Source organism: Limanda limanda, chromosome 1 (assembly GCF_963576545.1).
Source record: "Limanda limanda chromosome 1, fLimLim1.1, whole genome shotgun sequence".
NCBI lineage: Eukaryota > Metazoa > Chordata > Actinopteri > Pleuronectiformes > Pleuronectidae > Limanda > Limanda limanda.
In genome coordinates this window covers 8,488,519-8,508,180 of record NC_083636.1, presented here as the reverse complement: position 1 = coordinate 8,508,180, position 19,662 = coordinate 8,488,519, and the positions used below count along the sequence as shown (strand labels likewise).

Below are 19,662 nucleotides of genomic sequence, written 5' to 3'. Positions count from 1 at the left end.
GGAGCAGTTGACTGCGGTGAAGTGTAGCTCACACACACTCTCCTGCTACAACAGAGTGTGTCAGTTATATTGAATTGCAAAGCAGCACCAGCAGATGGTCTGGTAGGATGGTTTTATACAGCAGGTAGTTTCAGCCTTTAGCAATCTGCTAAGATAATTCACAAAACATTACATTTTCTGTTCACTAATCACTTTCTAACTGGAAAACTTTAGCCCACAAACTCAACAGTACATGAACATAGGAAATAGAGAAACGTAATAAGTAAAATGTACATTGTGAACACTGCCAGCCATACTTAAGGGATGTAACTTAGTATCTTGTGTTTTATTGTGGGTCAAGAAATAAGGATGCACCACTTGCAGTGCAGGCCACCACATCTGAGCACCCATCTGGGTAGACCTGCTCTTTTCTGTTTGGGTCCTTAACATGAAGTTTTGTTTCTTTTTCAGTTTAAGGCCCACGGCCCCAGCTTCACTCGTCTCCATGCACCCTGGCCAGTGCTCTGTCGAGAGGCCGAGTTCCTCAAGATTAAGGTCCCCACTAAAACGGTAAAATCAATACCCATCAGTATCAGTCTAGATTATGGACACTGACATTGACTTTTTGGGTCCATGTGCAGTAATGGTTTTTCGTATATTCTGCAGCGACAGTAGAATTTGATTTGAGGAAAATCATTAAGGGAAACATATTATGGGTTTTCAGCTTTTCTTTCCTCGAACCTATTATATAGGTTTTTTGTGTCAGACTTCTGCAAATTAAAGAGATAGGAGCTAAAACTAGCATTTCATACAGAGGCTGAAAAGAGGAAAAATAATGGACTTTTGAGGAAAGAGAGGAAATAGAATTAATAAGTATAATATGTCTCCTTTAAGATGGAGAGTGGGACTTCTTCATAGAACAGCCAATTTCAGTCAGAAAAAATAAATTAAGCAGAGAAGAAACAAATAGACTACGACTGCAAAGGATTAGGTGATGTGTATTGTGGGTGGCTCATTTTATAGTAATACTAATACTGAATTTGGGTTATACATCGACAAGGCTCCTTAATCTTCAAATTCTACATTTTGGAGAACAATAAGATCCTCTGGACCCTTCTTACCTGTGTAATAAGTTGACCTGTTGTGTTGTTATTGACTTGTACGCTGTGTGTTTCACCAGAGTTACGAACTTAAAGAGGAAAGTGGTTTTGGGTCCAGTATGAGCAACGTGTGGAGGAAACTGAATCAACCTTTTCAGCCCAAAGTCCCAAATCCAGACAACGGACGCACAAAATTTCTCTCGCACTGCTTCTCCAGAGACAAACTCAACCTGTGAGACACACACATACACACACACACACACACACACACACACATGCAGAATTTAGTGTTGGCATAGAGCTTGCACTTAACAGATGTGTCGGTTGTGTTTCTTTCAGGTACAACATCACATCTAAGGACACTTTTTTTGACAATGCAACGAGGGGCAGAGTTGTAAGTGTGCATTTATATTTTCATCTGCTTCTCCAATGTGATGTTATGGTTGAGAATTGGTTTATATCTCACATCTTCCTCAGGTGTACGAGATCCTGAGAAGAACGGTGTGTGTACGAACTTGTCAAACCATAGGTGAGGACATCTAACAGTCCATAGACATTGTGTGTGTGGGAGGATGATAAATCATTTTCCAGACCTTTATTCTTCACATTAACCTGAACACTTTGAGCCTGGACATAACTAAATAAGTGATATGTGTTGGACTTGTCCTGGATGTTATATGTGTGCCACAGGCATTAACATTTTAGAGAGGTCAATGATCTTTCCATTATGTTTTTTAAAAATAGTGATAATCAATGGCTTCAATCATGACTTTAGACGGTGACAATCCTTCTCTGATCCCTCCCATCCCCCTTTAAGTGGGGCTGACTGTAATTGCTGTGTAAAAATAGCAGGGGTCAAGAAGAATTGACTGAAGGAGTCTTGAATAGCGGCATTAAAACGTTTGTTGGCAGTCGGTTGTTTTGGTCTAATAAAAGGCTTCATGATCCTTTGTAGTGGATGTGTCATGAACATTGATTGCTTTGGTTGTTTCCAAAATTGGTTAAGAAAATTAGAATCCCAGCAACAGGGTGGTTAATAGTTGAGTCACTGAGAATAAACCTGTTGTGGTGACTCCCTGCTGTGCCATTGTACAAATCGTATTTATTGCCCTTTAAGGATGAGATCAGAAAGTAAAAGTGAATGTAGTGGTGAGCTTGAGTAACATCTATTCTGAAAGTGCCGGCCAAAGCACGTCAGTAGCAGTTGAATTATGTAGTTCAAATTCAACTAGAATTTCACTCAGTAGAGTTCATACCTCTACCAAGGCCCAACAGAGTTCTTATGAAACCACATTTAAGTTTATTAGCTCCAGATTTTTATTTGGATCAGCACCAAATTGCTCACAGTCATAAATATCGGTCCCCTAAACATACCATATTTTGGGGTCATGCACCACTGCTCTGGTTGAGTAGATTTTGACTAATCCTGCTTACTTGGAAAAAAACAACAAAGCAGAAACAAAATCCTTACTTCCTTGGCGGAGGTAATTTATTCTGGGTGAACTACTGCAGGTGAGGTGGCAGACGACATCGACACCTGCTGTGAGTTCAGTGGTGAGGTGAAATGTAGTAAAGTGGAGTTCAGCTGGTGACCCGAACAAGGAGTGCAGTGATTAGATAATTGGATGAGGGCGAGCACCTTGTTTAACCCCAATTTGTTTGGTAACCTTATTCCCATTTAGCGGATCCCGAAATTGAGGTCCATTGGGACGAGGAAAAGTCCACCATGACCTCAGTAGTGGTGTCAGTTGTTTAAGACGTTAAACAAACATAAACAGTTTCTACTGGAAGTCTGTGACAGATCAATGAACTTCCTTTGGGGATTTTTCCAAAGGAACTTCAAGTCCTCCAGCCATCTGTGCATGAAAATGAAGTCAGGCTTTGTCTTACAGCGTTTATAAATCTGTACATTTTGATGACGCACCACAGCTGCTTCTGCTTTTATGACGCCCATAGGCCGCATATAGGAACGAGCTGACACCCAGTTTGTTTCTAGAGTCCACCATATGTCTAGTTGGCTCACCAATCCCAGCAGAAGGTCTCAGCCAGCGGGTACTGATGGAGCTGCAGGGGAGGCAGGCGACACAAGATAGAGATGCATCTCTTTAACCTCTATTTTCTTGTCCCTCCTTACATTTGGTGTCTCTCTCTAACTGACACGCACAGACATGCACACACACACACAGACAAAACAAACACACACATGCACGTCTCTCTTTAGTTGCATTCCCTAGCCCCTTAACCTAACCTTAACCACACAGCTAAATGCCTAACCATAGTTACCCTAACCCTAACCTAACCCTAAAACAAAGTCCTAACCTTGAAACAGCCCATTGAATTTGTGAGGACCAATGAAACTGTCCTCACAATGATGTTATTGAACCAAAATTGGCCCTCATAATTATAAAAAGACAAGAACGCACACACACACACAAAGACTCTGGATTCCTTGTGTCTCCGCTGCTTGCCTCCGCCTCCCGTACAAGTGGGTCACACTTCCTGGGTCAGGCTGGGACTGAAGCCTCTGGGAGTTGTGGTTGTTTCTAGCTGGTCGAGTGAGCGTCCTTGCACTGGCATGTGCGTGTGTGACTCTGAGTTGATGTTCATTAATAGCACAGCAAGTCACTGCAGAGTTCCCGATGAATTAATTGATTCATTACTCTGATGAAAGAGCCAGTTGTGTGTGCCAGGTCATCTGATGTGTCGATGTCTGCGCTGCCCTTCAGAGGTCAGGACACCACTTCCCACATGACATTTTCCAAAGACTAAAAGTGGCACCTGAACTGGTCCCAGTCTTCCTGACCCGGAATTAAAACAGTACAAGCTGCAGGATGCATCACACATACAGTACATGTATGGCTGATGTGCAAATACCAGTCAATAGGCTTTCTGAATTTTAAACCTCCATGACCTTTGAACCTGAGGACATCATCCAAATCCACTTAGCTGAAATGTCTCTGAGAGAAGACATTTAATCTGATCTTTAAAGGATCTCCTCTAAAAGTCGATAAAACCAGACAACAAAAGTCCAGTAGATTTAAGATTAAACCAGAAAGTTGCCACTTCATTTAAAACCTCAATTTAGAGGATTTGGGTTTCATCAAATTTCTGTCATTTATACCATATGGTTATGAATGATTGGTTAATCTATATAAATTGTAGATCATGTCTCTAATCTTATTGGTTTCAAAGGTTAATGCATAACCACATGACGCTATTGTCTGTCTTTATTTTGCCGTCATGATGACATCATTCCTATGAGCATTAATCTTTTGTTGATCTTTAAAAGCTTCAGGTCATAACTTTACTTGAAATATAAAAATTAAAAATTTCATCATATGATGATAATATGATCATGATTTCTGAAGTAATCATTTTCTGTTTATGCACCACTTTTTTTGTCGACCTTGTCCATCAGCTCCATTAGTTAATCATCCCACCTAGGTTAAAATACTGGCATACTCTCTCTCTTTCTCTCTCTCACACACACACACACTTACGGGTAAAAACAATATCCGGCTCAGGCTCAGGATAAATATCTGCATATCTTCTTCCCAGAGGAAATGGTTCATGATCCACATAAATGGTACATTAGAGATTTGTTGATTACTTGTGTTGTAGAGAAACACTTCAGAGGGAAGTTCTAAAGCTCTCCGGGTGTTTTCTTACGACTCTGCACTCTCTCTTCTTTTCCAGGCATCAGCACATTGATAGCTAAATGCGTGTATGATGCTGCCTTCCCTCTTCACGACGTAAGTGTGAGCTCTGAAATTCCCACGAGATGCCAGTTGGTTTTAGTTTCTGTCACTTTCCTCGGGATAGCTCCTCTGAAATATATTGAAACCAATGAAAGTTGGAAATTCAAAGTTTTTCCTCAGGACATTTTTTTGTAATTTGATATGTCACACATCCCCTGTCTGTTGAAGAATTTCTATTTTAATGAAAGTTTGTGTTTCCTCAGGGGGACTACATGGCCGTCGAACACATGGAGGAGAGGAATGACCGACAGGTACATCGCCTCCTCTGTCTTTTCTGTCCCTTCTTCCCCCTTCTTCCTCCTCACTACTCATCTTTTTAAAGAAAAACTGTTAACCAACTTGACAATGTGAAACAGTCCTAGAGCCACTCTTGGTGTTAAAAGCGAAAAATATCTGTTATCTTATCTAAGACTTTTTAATGTCCAATAGCAGAAAAAAAGGGAACCTCCACCTTTTTGAATCATCTTCATCTCCTTCCTCTACTTTCTTTTTTTCTTTCTCAGACTGTTCCTCCTTCCCATCTGCCTAAGCAAGTCACAGCTTGAGGATTAAGTTGAATAAACATTACTCTGAGGCAGATCTGCTGCTCCGAGGCTGGAAAAATACAAAGTCAATGGCTGTGTGGCTCTGATTTTGGAGAAAAACCAAGATTAACAAAGACATCTGTTCAAAATATGAATTAAAAATTTGAAACAGCAACTTCTTCTTTATCCAATCAGTAACTATAATTGCAATAATGTTTTGGACTGTAGAATATTTTATTGTATATTCTTTTAGCATCAGCAGTGCCAAGGCAAAGCGGGTGTATTTGAAAAGCAACATTAAGACACAAGTGTTTCACAGACGCGTTGAATTCAATATACATATTATACTTTATAATATTTGATCTGGCTTTAGGGTTTAACTCGACCGATCTGCCTCCAGATCGGCTCTGCCCCCTGAGGATCGTTGGTTCATTTTCAGCTTTCTACAACTGGTAAACTTACAATCCAACACCACACTGACTCAGTCTGTGTCTTCTGTCTGTTGCCAGGTCCTGCATGAGGAGTGGGCCAGATACTCAGCCTTCTACAAGTACCAGCCCATTGATCTGGTCAGGTAACTAGGACATATGGAATATGGGGCCCTCTCGTATCTGATCGGCACCAGCTAAAGTTACAGTGGTTACTGTTGCTCACTCACATGTACGACATTACCCACATATCAATAACCAGCTCAGGGCAACAGATCCAGACATTTGTATTGATAGAAAACTCATTCCACATTTTGGCACAACTTGTATATAGAGTCTAGATTTCAGCTGAAGCTAAAATGAGGATTCAGTCACATCAAGTCAATATTTAAGTTGATCAGGTTTAAGGGCATTCATTCACCATAACTTTTAACATATGGTCATGAAGGAATATGTCTTTAACATCCACTTCTTCACTCACTTTATGTTTGGTAGCTTGCAGCTTCACTCTAGACTCCATGTTTGGAGCTCAGGTCTGTTAATAGTTGGACAGGAGGCAGACATGTACATACACTTGGGTTAGGGGTTAGAGTAAGACCTAAAAACCATGAATTAATCTGTAAATAAAGCATCAGCAGTGTTCTGAGTCTATTCTAGGATTATTCGAGCATAAGGATTCTCACACCTGCTCTACGTGTTGCTTAATACTTGTCACTTTCACTAATTATTGACCTCTGACCCCACAGGAAGTACTTCGGGGAGAAGATCGGACTCTACTTCGCATGGCTCGGCGTTTACACTCAGCTGCTCATACCGGCCTCCATAGTGGGGATCATTGTGTTTGGTTACGGGGTGGCGACAGTGGATACTAACATACCTAGGTCTGTGCCCTTTGTATACACACACACACACACACGCGCTATCCAGCAATCCACTAAGTTTTATTGCAAACTGTTGTGCAGCCTCAGTCGTGGAAGAAAATCCACAATTTGCTTGAAATAATGAATCGTGATACTGGAATAAAAAGCAAGACATTTACTCCTGATTTGAATTTTGAGATATCCTAAGTGATGAAGGCTAAATACAAACACTAGAAGGACTTTTCCTCCCACCACAATGTTAATGTATGCACACACTAAACAGGGATTGCCCAGATACCTGCTGTATCTGGCTTTAGTCAGAGTTGTGTGGGAGGAACACAGAAGGTACAGCTGGCAGCGTGTGTGTGTGTGTGTGTGTAACTCTGTGTGTGTCCTGAAGATAATTTAGTCCACAGTTGCTGTGAATACTATGAGGGATGCATGGTGGTTATGTTTTCAAGTTCCATTCATTTCTCATGGTAAAATCTAACAGACACAAGGATCTTTGGGTCTTTTTACATTTCACGTACCATCGTCAGTTCTTAACTACCATGGCATTAAAGGGGGTTACTTCCAGGTGCTCTGTGACTAAAGATCCCCCCCCCCCCTCCCCCAGCCTGGAGATGTGTGACGAGCGTCTCAATTTCACCATGTGTCCTCTGTGTGATGGAGCCTGTGACTTCTGGCAGCTGAGCACCGCCTGCGGCACTGCCCGAGCGTCGCACCTCTTCGACAACCCCGCCACCGTCTTCTTCGCCATCTTCATGTCTCTGTGGGGTAAGGGTTTGTATTTGTGTTTGTGTGTGTGTGTGTGTGTGTGTGTGTGTGTGTGTGTGTGTGTGTGTGTTGCTCATTAATACCCCATTACCTCCATAACATAACGAGGAATTTGAGGGTAAGGCAGAAAATTCTAATAATTTTTCTTTTCATGTTTTGCCTTTTTATACTCACTCAGATTTAGATTTTTATAAACAGGCCGGAGCTGCATCTCATTGCAGGAGGCAATAAAACCTGCCTCAAATATGTTATTATGTTATAACTATTGTCTTCCTTTAAAAAATTTAATTTTTAAATGAAAGGTAGGTTATTAACAAGTATTGAAACTGTGGTGGAGTGGATTTGTAAAGATAGATTTTTTCCAGCACCTATCACAGCCTATTACAATGTATTACATATATGTATAGATCTGACAAGAGTCAGATCAATGTTTAGGTTATCATTGGTTTAAGCATAACAATATTTTGCCCTCCACCTAAAAAAGTGTGTTTCTTATTGTGACTCCAGAACAGTGTATGTGCAGGATGGCTTGACATTTGAAATCACTCTACTGAAGGAAGACAGTCTCTGTTCTTCCCTTAAATCTAAAATTGGGTAAAGATGCAAGTGTGTGTGTGTGTGTGTAACAACATAACTAATATAAAGCCAGTCCTCATACTCAATGTGCACAAGTGTGATATGGAAAGTTAGAGCCTCCAGTGCACAACCAAAGCACACATAATGTGTTATGTGTAAAAGAAACTTTCCATGCTGTGATGTACATGCTCTCAGAACATGAATGGAGTCGGTATCTAAAGATAATACTAATCCTACAAACAACTATTTTGTGTGTGTGTTTGTGTGTGTTTAGCTGTGTTGTTCCTGGAGCACTGGAAGCGTCGTCAGATCAGTTTGAGCTTCAGCTGGGATCTGACAGGCATCGAGGAGGAGGAGGTATGTTCTGTACTAATACACACACACACACACACACACACACAGATACACACACACACACACACACACACACACACACACACACACACACACACACACACACACAAACATGCACCCACACACTATTCACACATTTATGTCCTCCTCTGGTTTCCCATCAGGAACATCCCAGGCCAAAATACGAGACCATCCTTCTTCAGAAGAGACAGAGGAAGCAGAAAAACAAGAAGCAGAAGAAAAAGAGTGAGGTAGGGAAGATCAACAACCTCCATTTAAGTGCCAAGAACTACATTTCCCATAAAACCATCAACTGATTGATTTTTGCAAAGTAAATCCAATAGTTTGTGTAATGAAATATGAAGGAAATATGGATTCTATTCTCCGAGCTCGACCTGACTGTCAACAGTATTAATGGAGAGTTGATATGATAACAAATCATCACACTTGAATAGCATCAGGTCATGTAATACATACAATTAATTCCCATGATGTCTCATTATTACATAAGTGTGCGCTCATTGAAATTACCACTACACTGTACCATGTAAAAAAATGTCATGAGTTGATGATGAAGCCTTTTCTCTCAGTCTTCACTGTTGATTCCCATTGATCCTGATCACAGTTTTTGATGACAGAAATAGGCAGACATTAACGGCTTTAGTGTGATAATCTAATGACTGGGAACGATCTAGATTCCTGCTGTAAATTGGGTCAATCACATTGAGTCCTGTTGGCCCACATACACTTTGCTGTGGTGACAGATGGCTGCCTGCCACAGCCCTGGTGAGAGAACTAACTCACATGGTACAGGACCAGTGCTGCACCATCTGAAAACCTTATGTGGGTTTTAAAAACTGACAGGTGCTTTTATTTAGTTGTGGGGAACATTGGAAAAAGAAAAAAGCAGCTATCGGTACTTCCACAGGGGATACACGATATACAGTTATGACAGAGCCACTGAGAATCCTCTCATCTGATTTGCTTTGCGTTGGGTGCTTCCTCCTCCTCCTCCACTTGTTACAGTCATAGAATGTGAAATATGTTGGGTGAAAAGCTCAGACATATAGAATGAAGAGTGGGCTGTTGTGGTCGATTGCACTCAATCAGTAAGGTTGGCTTTTTATATTTAAAAAATGTCACAAATGCATGTTCTATATACAAGGTTTTGCATGGGCTTACCCCACCACCTTTAAATTCATTAGACAGAAGGTTGTGATTGGTATTGGCACCAGGGCCACCACTAGGGGGGGCTGTGAAGGGCAATATAGGCTCACCGCATTTGGACAGACTGTGCTGACAGTAAAGGGGAGTAAATCCTATGAAATACGTCCACTTGCAATAATGGAGTGCTCTGTATATCTCACCTTTAAGATCCATCTTAAACGGTGGCTTAAGGCAAACCACTACTGCAATCACTTCTAACTGGATACATTAAAGGCTGTGTTTTGTGTTGTTACCTGTTTGGGGGCTAGGGATGTAAAACAGCATTCTTACTAGAGTCTGGCATGTTAACATGTAGTCGATGCTCATGAACATGCTTTTCCCCCATCAAATAAATAAATAAATATAAATAAGGGGTCTCTGTTAGCTTTAAAAGGCAACTGCAAAATAGTGCTCTTCTTGCCTTCCTTCTTTGGTCCGCAACTCAGTCCAGGTTGTTTTCGGTTAGATAAAACGTCTTTCCAGGAAGTTGACACATCATAAAATAAAGGAGGAAGTAAAAAAAGCAGAAGCACTGATCTCTCCAGGAATGGAGTTGCCCAGACTCGCAGGGTTGCTTTCAGGTTTCCCCTCTGGTGATGTTTGAATGATGAGGACATTCATGGAAACTAGTGTTGAGTAATGTGCCCACAGTTCTGTCAGCAATACCTTGATAGTGTGTTGGTGTGTATGTGTGTGTGTCTGTGTGTGTGTGTATAATGTGTCCCTCTGTCTTGCAGCCAGACAAGCAGGAGGAAGGGACAGTAACAGGGAAGGACAGATGGAGACAAAAACTACTGTCTACCATGGCTGCAGGAATACCGGTAACCCCCTCCTCTCCTCTCCTCTCCTCTCTTCTCCTCTCCTCTCCTCTCCTCTCTTTCTCCTCTCCTCTCCTTCTCCTCCTTGTCTCTACTCCCTCTTCCTCCTCTTTTCATCTTCCTTCTCTTTCCACTCTTCCTGTTTCCTCTGTTTCCCACTCCTGCAGGCTGCTGTATATCTGTCCTTCTCTTGCTGTCCCATCCTCTGGCTGCTACAGTCTCAGCTCCTCAGGTATCTGTGCAACTTTCTCTGCATTATGTTTAATGTAGCTCCAGGTATCTGCCTTAGTCATCTGTATAAGGGATGAAAAGCATGATTGATCAAAATGCATTTCACTGCCTATACTTTCTTCTTCTGCGTGGACCTGTGTGAGCAGGAATCAGTATCATGTCTATTTTGGGAAGATTTTACCTTCCTGAAGGCAGCATTTCAAGAAGCCAATCGCACATTTATATTTTAAGTATGTCTTTATTACCGTCACTCACTATGATACTTTTGTGATACTTGATTTTTGGAAAGAAAACTTTTAAAAAAAGTAATTGTTCTCGTCTTCTCAAGCTATTTATAGGCAAGAAATAGTCCTTAAACACACTAATGTTGCTTTTTTGGTTCAGAAATATATCTTTGTGACACATTGACTCTTGAGAGATAAAGTGGATGGATGGATGGATGGATGAAGGCTGGATGGATGGATGGATGGATATACTTGGTATATCTGGCTAAACCAGGTCAAGATGTTTTTAATCCAAAGCTGAAGGAAAAGGTAAAGTCTTGGACAGACCTCAAGACACAGGACTGATGCTAATGCAGAATTACCCCTGTCTGGGGTCCAGTCTTAAACACTGGATATATATATATATATTTATATATATATATATAAAAAGAGAGGAAGCTTGTGGAAAACCTAAACGGATAAAGGATACAGAAAAGACTAAAGATTAGAAAATATCTTCAAAGACGTGTAGCTTAAAGCTATAGAGCCAACAGCAAACAGGAAATTACTTAAATGTAACACCCTACTCAATCATGAAATTTTGCATGGATGTTGGATATTTAATTGGCCCCTCTGTGTAAACTGTGGCCCTTTAATGGTTTTTATGTCCCTACATCTGCCGCTGTCGCCAATGACTATATTGTTTACACTGTGTACACATTGCCTTTTTTTTAAATTGGAAAGACAAAGCCCGAGCCTCTTGGATCATTTACTGACAGGTGCTTTTATTTAGTTGTGGGGAACATTGGAAAAAGAAAAAAGCAGCTATCGGTACTTCCACAGGGGATACACGATATACAGTTATGACAGAGCCACTGAGAATCCTCTCATCTGATTTGCTTTGCGTTGGGTGCTTCCTCCTCCTCCTCCACTTGTTACAGTCATAGAATGTGAAATATGTTGGGTGAAAAGCTCAGACATATAGAATGAAGAGTGGGCTGTTGTGGTCGATTGCACTCAATCAGTAAGGTTGGCTTTTTATATTTAAAAAATGTCAAAAATGCATGTTCTATATACAAGGTTTTGCATGGGCTTACCCCACCACCTTTAAATTCATTAGACAGAAGGTTGTGATTGGTATTGGCACCAGGGCCACCACTAGGGGGGGCTGTGAAGGGCAATATAGGCTCACCGCATTTGGACAGACTGTGCTGACAGTAAAGGGGAGTAAATCCTATGAAATACGTCCACTTGCAATAATGGCAAAGCCCGAGCCTCTTGGATCATTTACTGAAGTAACTTGCACTGTGGGCTCTTTGATTAATCATACGCTGGTGTAATTACATTGATAATGACTTTGCTATGACTAATGCTTTGCTGACTCATTAGACCCATTAGAAATCCTAAAAATGGAGCAGAATCTTCATTCATTAATGTCATTAGTTACATATGTGCTTTTTCTGCTATGACGACTCAATTTAATCGCTGTGAAATGCCAAATGCATTTTCGGCAGCTTTGGCAACATTTCGCTCTGAACGGCCTTCACGCCAATCGGCAGTGGAAGAATAGAAAAAAAGACAGAGAGTGTTAGAGATAAAAAAAAAGAGGAAAAGAAAAAAAGACAGCGAGAGACGGACCTGCTGCAAATGAACAGAGAGACTTGGAAATGAAGAGAGGGAGCAAAGCAAAGGGAGGGCGGCTGAGTGGGAGTGATGCATGCTGGGCAGGAAGCCAGGGGTAAGATTAGTGACCGTCACTATGGCGACACAGAACTCTCTGACACACACACACACACACACACACTCACAAACAGTTCAACCATTTGATTTGTTACCTGAGACAGTGAAATGTTCTGCAGGATAAGATAGAGATTATGTTTCAAAGGTACAATTGAAGTGGTTCATTGTATTTATTGATTTAATCAATCAGTAAATGAATAAGGACACTTGTACAGTAAATTGAGTTGAACGATCTTTAATTATTTATGTGCAAACTTTACATCTGACAAAGTAAAACAATATAGATAAACAGTAATTTTAGCTATATTAACATCCTATTAATTGAGATTTACTATATAAGCCTGTTTTACTTATGGTGTAATACAGTTTGCTGACCAGCACAAAGACACAGCACAGAACAAGGAAACTAGACTTTAAAATATCAATATCAACAAAGTCAACATGGAGAAAAAAGCAAAGATAATAGAAAAGGAAAAGGGGTCATAATGTTTGGCTTAGATTCTTTTATTGTTGTGGGTGTATAGGTGTTTATGCGTGCGCGTGTGCATTTGTGTGGACGAGCGTGAGGGTTTTAGTGTAGGTGTAAAGGGTAGAGAGCAGAAGAGCAGAGACGGTATGCCAATACTTGATAGAGGGAGGAATAAAAGAAAGGAAGAAGAAAAGAGAAAAGAGAAAAAGAAAAAAGGACGCTTCTAGAGGGCTTCACTAGTTGGGCACAGATGATTGTGGGGATTTCAGATGAACATAATATACACGGACTCGTTTGTGATACCCAGTTGTCGTTGTGTCTCACTGTTTGAATCATTTCTATTAGGACTCCGGCTGAACCCGAGAACAAGCCAAATATAACACCTGACCCATTTTACTACTTTTCTTATCTCCGATGTCTGTCCTCACTCCTAACAGACACACACACACACACACACACACACACACACACACACACACACACACACACACACACACACCCTTTCAGTCTGGAGGTCTCTTTGTCCTTCACTAAGTCAGTCCCTTAGGTTGCTCAGCTTGTGCATGTGTGTGAAAATAAATATTCTCCTTGACATACATTTTTCTCATCTACAAAAGTCTGTAAGGGTCCACGCAGACCCCTTTGTGGGTCTAGCCCAGAATGACTGACCATGTGGTCTAACTGCACTACATGTGTGCCGACTGTGAATATGACGGAAAAGCATGTTTCGTACACTATATTCCAGATCCTTGGTCCAGGTTGTGAGTGTTGTTCGGCCAAATGCAACTCAAAAGAAGCAGTTGGTCTTGCTGTCAGGAAGTCAGCAAACGTGCCGTCCACAGTGATGCATATCCTCTTATTTGCTGAAGTATATATATTTAAGGTGGGAGGTAGCAGAATGCATGTCTAGACAAGTTGTTTAGCATTTTGCCTGAAAATAAAGATTCGGCCAGCAAACCTGTTCTTAGTACAGAGTGCCTCATCTACACATTATACTGAAGAAGCTGAACATATAAAGTGAAGTGCTTGTTCTTTGAAGGATATATTTCATAATTGTAATTAACAGATTCATTTATTTCCCTCAGCTGCATTGAGAGGTACAGTGGTGGATCATCAGATCACAACAAGATACCACAATGATGAACGTAGATAATGGGCTTCCTTTGCAAAAATAGAAATGTATTTGTGTAATTAGTTTTTAACTTTTCTAACTTTTCTGTCTTCAAAAGAGCACAATGGTTCATGAGTGTGAGTTAGTCTCTTAGACAAATTTTAATCTGCAGTCCCAGGCAGGTTGATTTTAAAAAGAGAACAAACAACAGACAAACAGACAACAAAGTTACATATAAAACATTCATGCTGAGGAAAAATGATGTAGGAGTTGAAACACTTCATAGTGTTTCTTTGGGAGTGCAGGAATGATCATGTATGTTCAATATGGACAAAGACACAGTTTTCTTACAACTGAGTGAAAATCTGTGAAAAAAGAGTATGTTGGTTTTACAGGTTGCATTGTGTCCATGTAGTCACTAGGTGGCGCCATTGTCTTGGCTATCAGTCCATTATCTGTTTGAATGTCAATGTGAATGTGTGTTTGTGTGTGTGTGTGTGTGTGTGTGAAATTCCTCCTCCTCTGCCTGAGCCTGCCCATGTAAGTATATGTGAGTGTATGGGCCTGTAATCACGCTGCTTGGGGGAGAGGGGTCACATTCCTGAGGATGAGGATGCAGCAGCGTTTGACTGAGCAGAGATCAAACCAGAGACAGGCTAGAGAAACAGCTTTTCTCTTTCTGACACAAGTGGGTCACGTGTTCCCACCGGACCTCAGGGCAGACGAGCATGTCGCACACCTTACACATCTCAGTGATGGCCAAGCGTCAGTGATTGGCTCTCTGTGAATAACAATATAAAAAGGATGGTCTAAACCTCTGTTGTGAGTTGGTGCCTTTACTGACGCTAGGACAGTGATATGATGAGAGTGGAAATGCAGCAGAGGATCAGAACCAAACCTGCAGCGGATGCAGGAGGCTTGATCCTCCACGTGTGGGGCAGTCCTCCTCATTTCTTGTCAGCAGACCATGCAAATATGCCATATTTGAGGGCAGCCTGGACTTTGTCTTGTGCCGATCTTTTCCTGTCTGTCTAAAAATCCTCAGAACAGAGTGGATTCGCCGCTCTCAGGGTGGTGATTAACACAGATTAGTTCGAGTTGAATTAGAGTTGAATGTTGACCTTGTATATATGGTCTTTAAGAGAACTAACTCCTCAGTTTTCTTGCTCAGAGTTTCCTATGAAACTTGCTCTTTTGACTCTCCACGGGAAAAGTAAAAGTACCAAATTTACTTTCAAATTAAAAGCAAGTACTAATTTTAGAATGTACTTTAGTCTTCCAGTCTTCATTATGGCTGAGTGCTGGTGGTGTCCTCTTTAGAAGCCATTTCAGGTGTTTTGCTCCTGTTGAAGGAGGCGGGGTCTAATGTTGCCGGCCCGCTCTATTAGATCAGTGGAACAGTTCCCCTCTCTTAAAATTATAAAAAATAATGTGAACATGTAACACAGTGTTGTGCAGAAATCTTCTACAGTAAAATACAGATACATGACAAATGTGCTTGTAACATCCCACATAGATTCTCACAGGTGGATTAAAGTGAACCCCCTTCTTCTTATGAATTAGACTGCAGTAGCAGTGACAGGGTATTTTCTCATCTCAATACAAAAACTAGTTTTACAAACAGTTTCCCACGTTAGCTTCCTGGGGAAATGTCCGAATCACTTTAACTGAGATTCCATGGAATGTAAAACCTTTGTCCGAGGCTGTCAAATTGCGGATGCAGACTGTAAAACTGGTCATTGTGTTCCTTTATCCCTCTCTGTTGAGATGTGGTAATATTTCCTGTGGAGGCAGTGTCATGCCACTGCTGCTTTAACTCTCTGTCCTTTACACACTGAGGAGAACCACGATGCTGCTCTCTGCATCAGGAGATTTATGTTTCTTCTCTTTCGGCTCTGTGCTCTGCAGATCTGCCGATGAAGAATTGTCAAATGCATCACTCTCTCTCTCTCTCTCTTTCCCTCCCCTGCTCTCCCCTCCTGACAGACTGCCATAGACAAGTTGACCTGGAAAGACCGTCTTCCTGGATACCTCATAAACGTTTCTTCCATCCTCTTTATGGTTAGTTTATTTAAATAAAACAAGTCATTCATACATGTTCTTTGTTTCATACATTTTTCGAAATGTGCATGGAAACACTTAAAGTGGAAACATAACCAGGTAAAATACAGATTCCATGGCTCCTACGCTGACCTACATCAATGTTTTCCTTGAAATATTAATCCCTGCCACTGCACTTGGACGATCTGACAGATATGGTGCAGTGATGACTAATTTATTTCCCTTTTTTCTTTTCATTTTTACTCCTCTAGTTTGGGCTGACGTTTTCTGCAGTTTTCGGGGTCATCGTCTACCGCATTGCTGTGTCGGCGCTAATGGCCATGAGCCCCGACCCGGAGACCAAGTCCAACGTCCGGGTGACGGTGACGGCCACCGCAGTCATCATCAACTTGGTGGTTATTCTGATCCTCGATGAAATCTACGGAGCTGTGGCCGTGTGGCTCACTGAGCTAGGTACAGAAACAAGCTGGTCACAATGTACATGTTTCAATTCCTGCAAGAAGGTTTGAGCTGTGTTGTTACCGCTGCTTTCAGTGAAAGGCCCACGAAACTATGGAAAATGGTTTGAAATCATGCTTTTCTAGCCTTGACAGCACAGTTTTGCAATCCACACATTCTTACACTGCCGACACAGCTGTCAGGGGCAATTTGGGGCACATGGAATGGGAGAGACGGGGATTGAACCGCCCAACTTCTGGTTAGAGGAGGATTCGCTCCATCTCCTGAGCCACAGTATAGGTGTCCTGCGTTCTGAGGGACACAAACCATTTTCTCCAGATTCTACCCTCTTGGGTGGCATCTTCAACTCCCCAGGTACTCAAGCAAACGGCCCAGGGCATCATTCATTCCAGAGGCAAACCGCCATGTGATCAAAGCTTACAGGACAATCTTGTGCTACTTCCAGAGCTTGGCACATGAAACAGAAACACTTAATCTTAAATGCCATGTGAGCTATTTGATTTATTCAGTTATGTTTTATAACCGTTTGTGTTTAGAGCAGCACAACTGAACAGCTCTTTCATGGTGTGTTATTATTAGATTGGATGTTTTTCACTAAATGTCTGGTTGTTTAGTCGTCTTCACTTGCCCGAAACCAAATTAAGGATTAATGAAGTTGTAGTGTGTAATGTAAAGATAGAGATAAACATGTCCTGACTCTATCTTGATCTAGAGGTTGTGAGAGTATAGTTATGATCTCATCATGCAACTCTTGGCAAGAGAGCTAATAAGAGTTTTTTCTCCAAACATTTTTGGAACTGTTCCTTTCCTCTTTACAGTTATGTCAAATATGTCACCCCTTTCATTTCACCACCTCAAAACAAACAGCAGTTTAGAAATGTTCCTTCAATTGAAGCGTATCCTCAGAACATGTTCTTAATATACTCTGATTTTATCTTCATCAGTCCAATTGCCTCACTTGTGTTTTTCATATCCATGACATACTTCAGTAATACTAAGGGGAAAAATACTGCCTTTAGCAATTCAAATACAAGAAAAAAAGGAAAGATTGGCATCATCCTGTTTGTGTGAGTGGGAGAGGAAGAAAAAGTGTTTCTGCCTCTTGCTGGACAGTTTGATGAAACTTTGATGTTTTCACGCTCCAGCTGTCCCATCAGTCATCCCATGAGCTTTCAACCGCATTTACATTCATATTCAAAACCTCAGAAATAGAAGAAAAAGAATGGCAAGGAGATGTGTGAGAATGAGGGGAAATGGGTGTATTGCTGGTCGTGCATGACCTAAATTAGACTACATAGTCATATTATAAGAAAAGCAAGTCCCCATAAATCATAACATTTTTATGTTGAAGATGTATTTTAAGGTCAGGTTAAGGTTAGGTCTGTATTAAGATTAAGGTGGAGACATGATTGTGTGTTTATGTGGGGGCATGTGTGTTGTTATGGGTCACATTATGTGGACTTGTCCTCCTAATGGGGACTGAAAATACTCCTCATAACGAAAGATAAAGATAATAAAATGTTATGATGAAGACATAGCTTAAGCTTTAGGTTGTGGTTAGGTAAGTAGGAGGAAATCAATGTCATTCAAGGTAATGTTCTTTCAAGTCGAGGCGAAACGACTGTGTGTGTGTGTGTGTGTGTGTGTGTGTGTGTGTGTGTGTGTGTGTGTGTGTGTGTGTGTGTCACAGAGTGAGAGAGAAATAGAGAGAGAGACAGAGTGTGTGCCATGTGAAAAGTGGCAGTATTTTAACCTACTTCCACCACAGTGATCATTTTATGACTTCAATTAACAAACTGACAGAATCACTACTTTTCTCAGAAAAGACTCAGAAACACATTCATTTCTATAGCACAGCAATATATAAATGTCTCCACATCTTCCTGTCAGCCAAACCTGAGTTTCTGTACATACAAATTCTCTGTTATTTTCATCCTCTTTTTTCTTTTCAGAGATTCCCAAAACAGAAACCAACTTTGAGGAGCGTCTGATCCTGAAAGCCTTCTTACTCAAATTCATGAACGCGTACGCACCCATCTTTTATGTGGCTTTCTTCAAGGGAAGGTAAGTCCTGCATCTGTGTGTGTGTAGATGAGTGTGTGTGTGTGTGTTTGCTCATATCCGTCCTGTAATGATATTGTAAATGTATTGTGCACATATATAACTATAATGGCCCAACATCCCACTTAAATTCAATCAGGCTGCAGAAACACTCAGTCCCTTAACTGTGTCTGATGTTTTTTCTATTATATACCTGAATAATTCCCTGGGAAATCAGTGAAAAAGTTGAACAACACCTTATTTCACAATGTTAAATAAAGAATCCGGCCCCTGATGAGGATCCGCACCAAGTCTGCCTGAGTCTGAACGTTGCATTGTGTTTCCACAGGTTCGCAGGTCGACCTGGAAATTACGTGTATGTCTTTAACGATTATCGGATGGAAGAGGTTTGTCATCAGTCTCTTTTTGATATGACACTTTTATCTGAATATGTAAAACAAGAGCACAAGGGTACAAATACCACGTGGTCATGTCTCCCTCAGTGTGCTCCAGGAGGCTGCCTCATCGAGTTGTGCATCCAGCTCAGCATCATCATGCTCGGGAAGCAGCTGATCCAGAACAACATCTTTGAAATCGGAATCCCGTAAGTACACCACGGAGGAGGAAGTAACAAAGTGATCAAACAATAAGCTCAGTCGTGGATTATACCACTTGGATGGTGACACCTGTCATACACATAGACAGTGATGATAACCCAAATGATCAGCCAATAAAAAATTCTGGTAATGATTTTTATTAATTCCCATACGATATAAAATCATAGTTTTAATAAAAATAATAATAATAAACGTTCTTTATGTAGCGCCTACAAGTCCAAAGTAAGTAAATCATACAAAAGCCAGATTATACTTAGCAATGCAATCGAACAAGACAGATCAATAAAAGTATTTTAAAAAAACAACGTTTAAACAATAAAATAAAATAAAAACTGTGTCTGAGGAGCATGG

At 41.0% G+C, this 19,662-nt stretch overlaps 1 protein-coding gene across 1 annotated transcript in view; it reads left to right on the top strand.

The window, feature by feature from the left end:
- Nucleotides 1-19,662, top strand: part of ano2b (anoctamin 2b) — a 55,506-nt gene that overhangs the window by 10,377 nt on the left and 25,467 nt on the right. Inside the window, exons 3-19 of the mRNA XM_061073969.1 lie at nucleotides 451-549; nucleotides 1,160-1,311; nucleotides 1,419-1,473; nucleotides 1,557-1,608; nucleotides 4,776-4,831; nucleotides 5,041-5,088; nucleotides 5,871-5,935; nucleotides 6,536-6,670; nucleotides 7,266-7,426; nucleotides 8,277-8,359; nucleotides 8,521-8,607; nucleotides 10,300-10,383; nucleotides 16,121-16,195; nucleotides 16,447-16,648; nucleotides 18,607-18,718; nucleotides 19,044-19,101; nucleotides 19,198-19,298. Coding sequence (XP_060929952.1) covers nucleotides 451-549; nucleotides 1,160-1,311; nucleotides 1,419-1,473; nucleotides 1,557-1,608; nucleotides 4,776-4,831; nucleotides 5,041-5,088; nucleotides 5,871-5,935; nucleotides 6,536-6,670; nucleotides 7,266-7,426; nucleotides 8,277-8,359; nucleotides 8,521-8,607; nucleotides 10,300-10,383; nucleotides 16,121-16,195; nucleotides 16,447-16,648; nucleotides 18,607-18,718; nucleotides 19,044-19,101; nucleotides 19,198-19,298 — 1,625 coding nt within the window. The remainder of the gene's footprint in view (nucleotides 1-450; nucleotides 550-1,159; nucleotides 1,312-1,418; nucleotides 1,474-1,556; nucleotides 1,609-4,775; nucleotides 4,832-5,040; nucleotides 5,089-5,870; nucleotides 5,936-6,535; nucleotides 6,671-7,265; nucleotides 7,427-8,276; nucleotides 8,360-8,520; nucleotides 8,608-10,299; nucleotides 10,384-16,120; nucleotides 16,196-16,446; nucleotides 16,649-18,606; nucleotides 18,719-19,043; nucleotides 19,102-19,197; nucleotides 19,299-19,662) is intronic.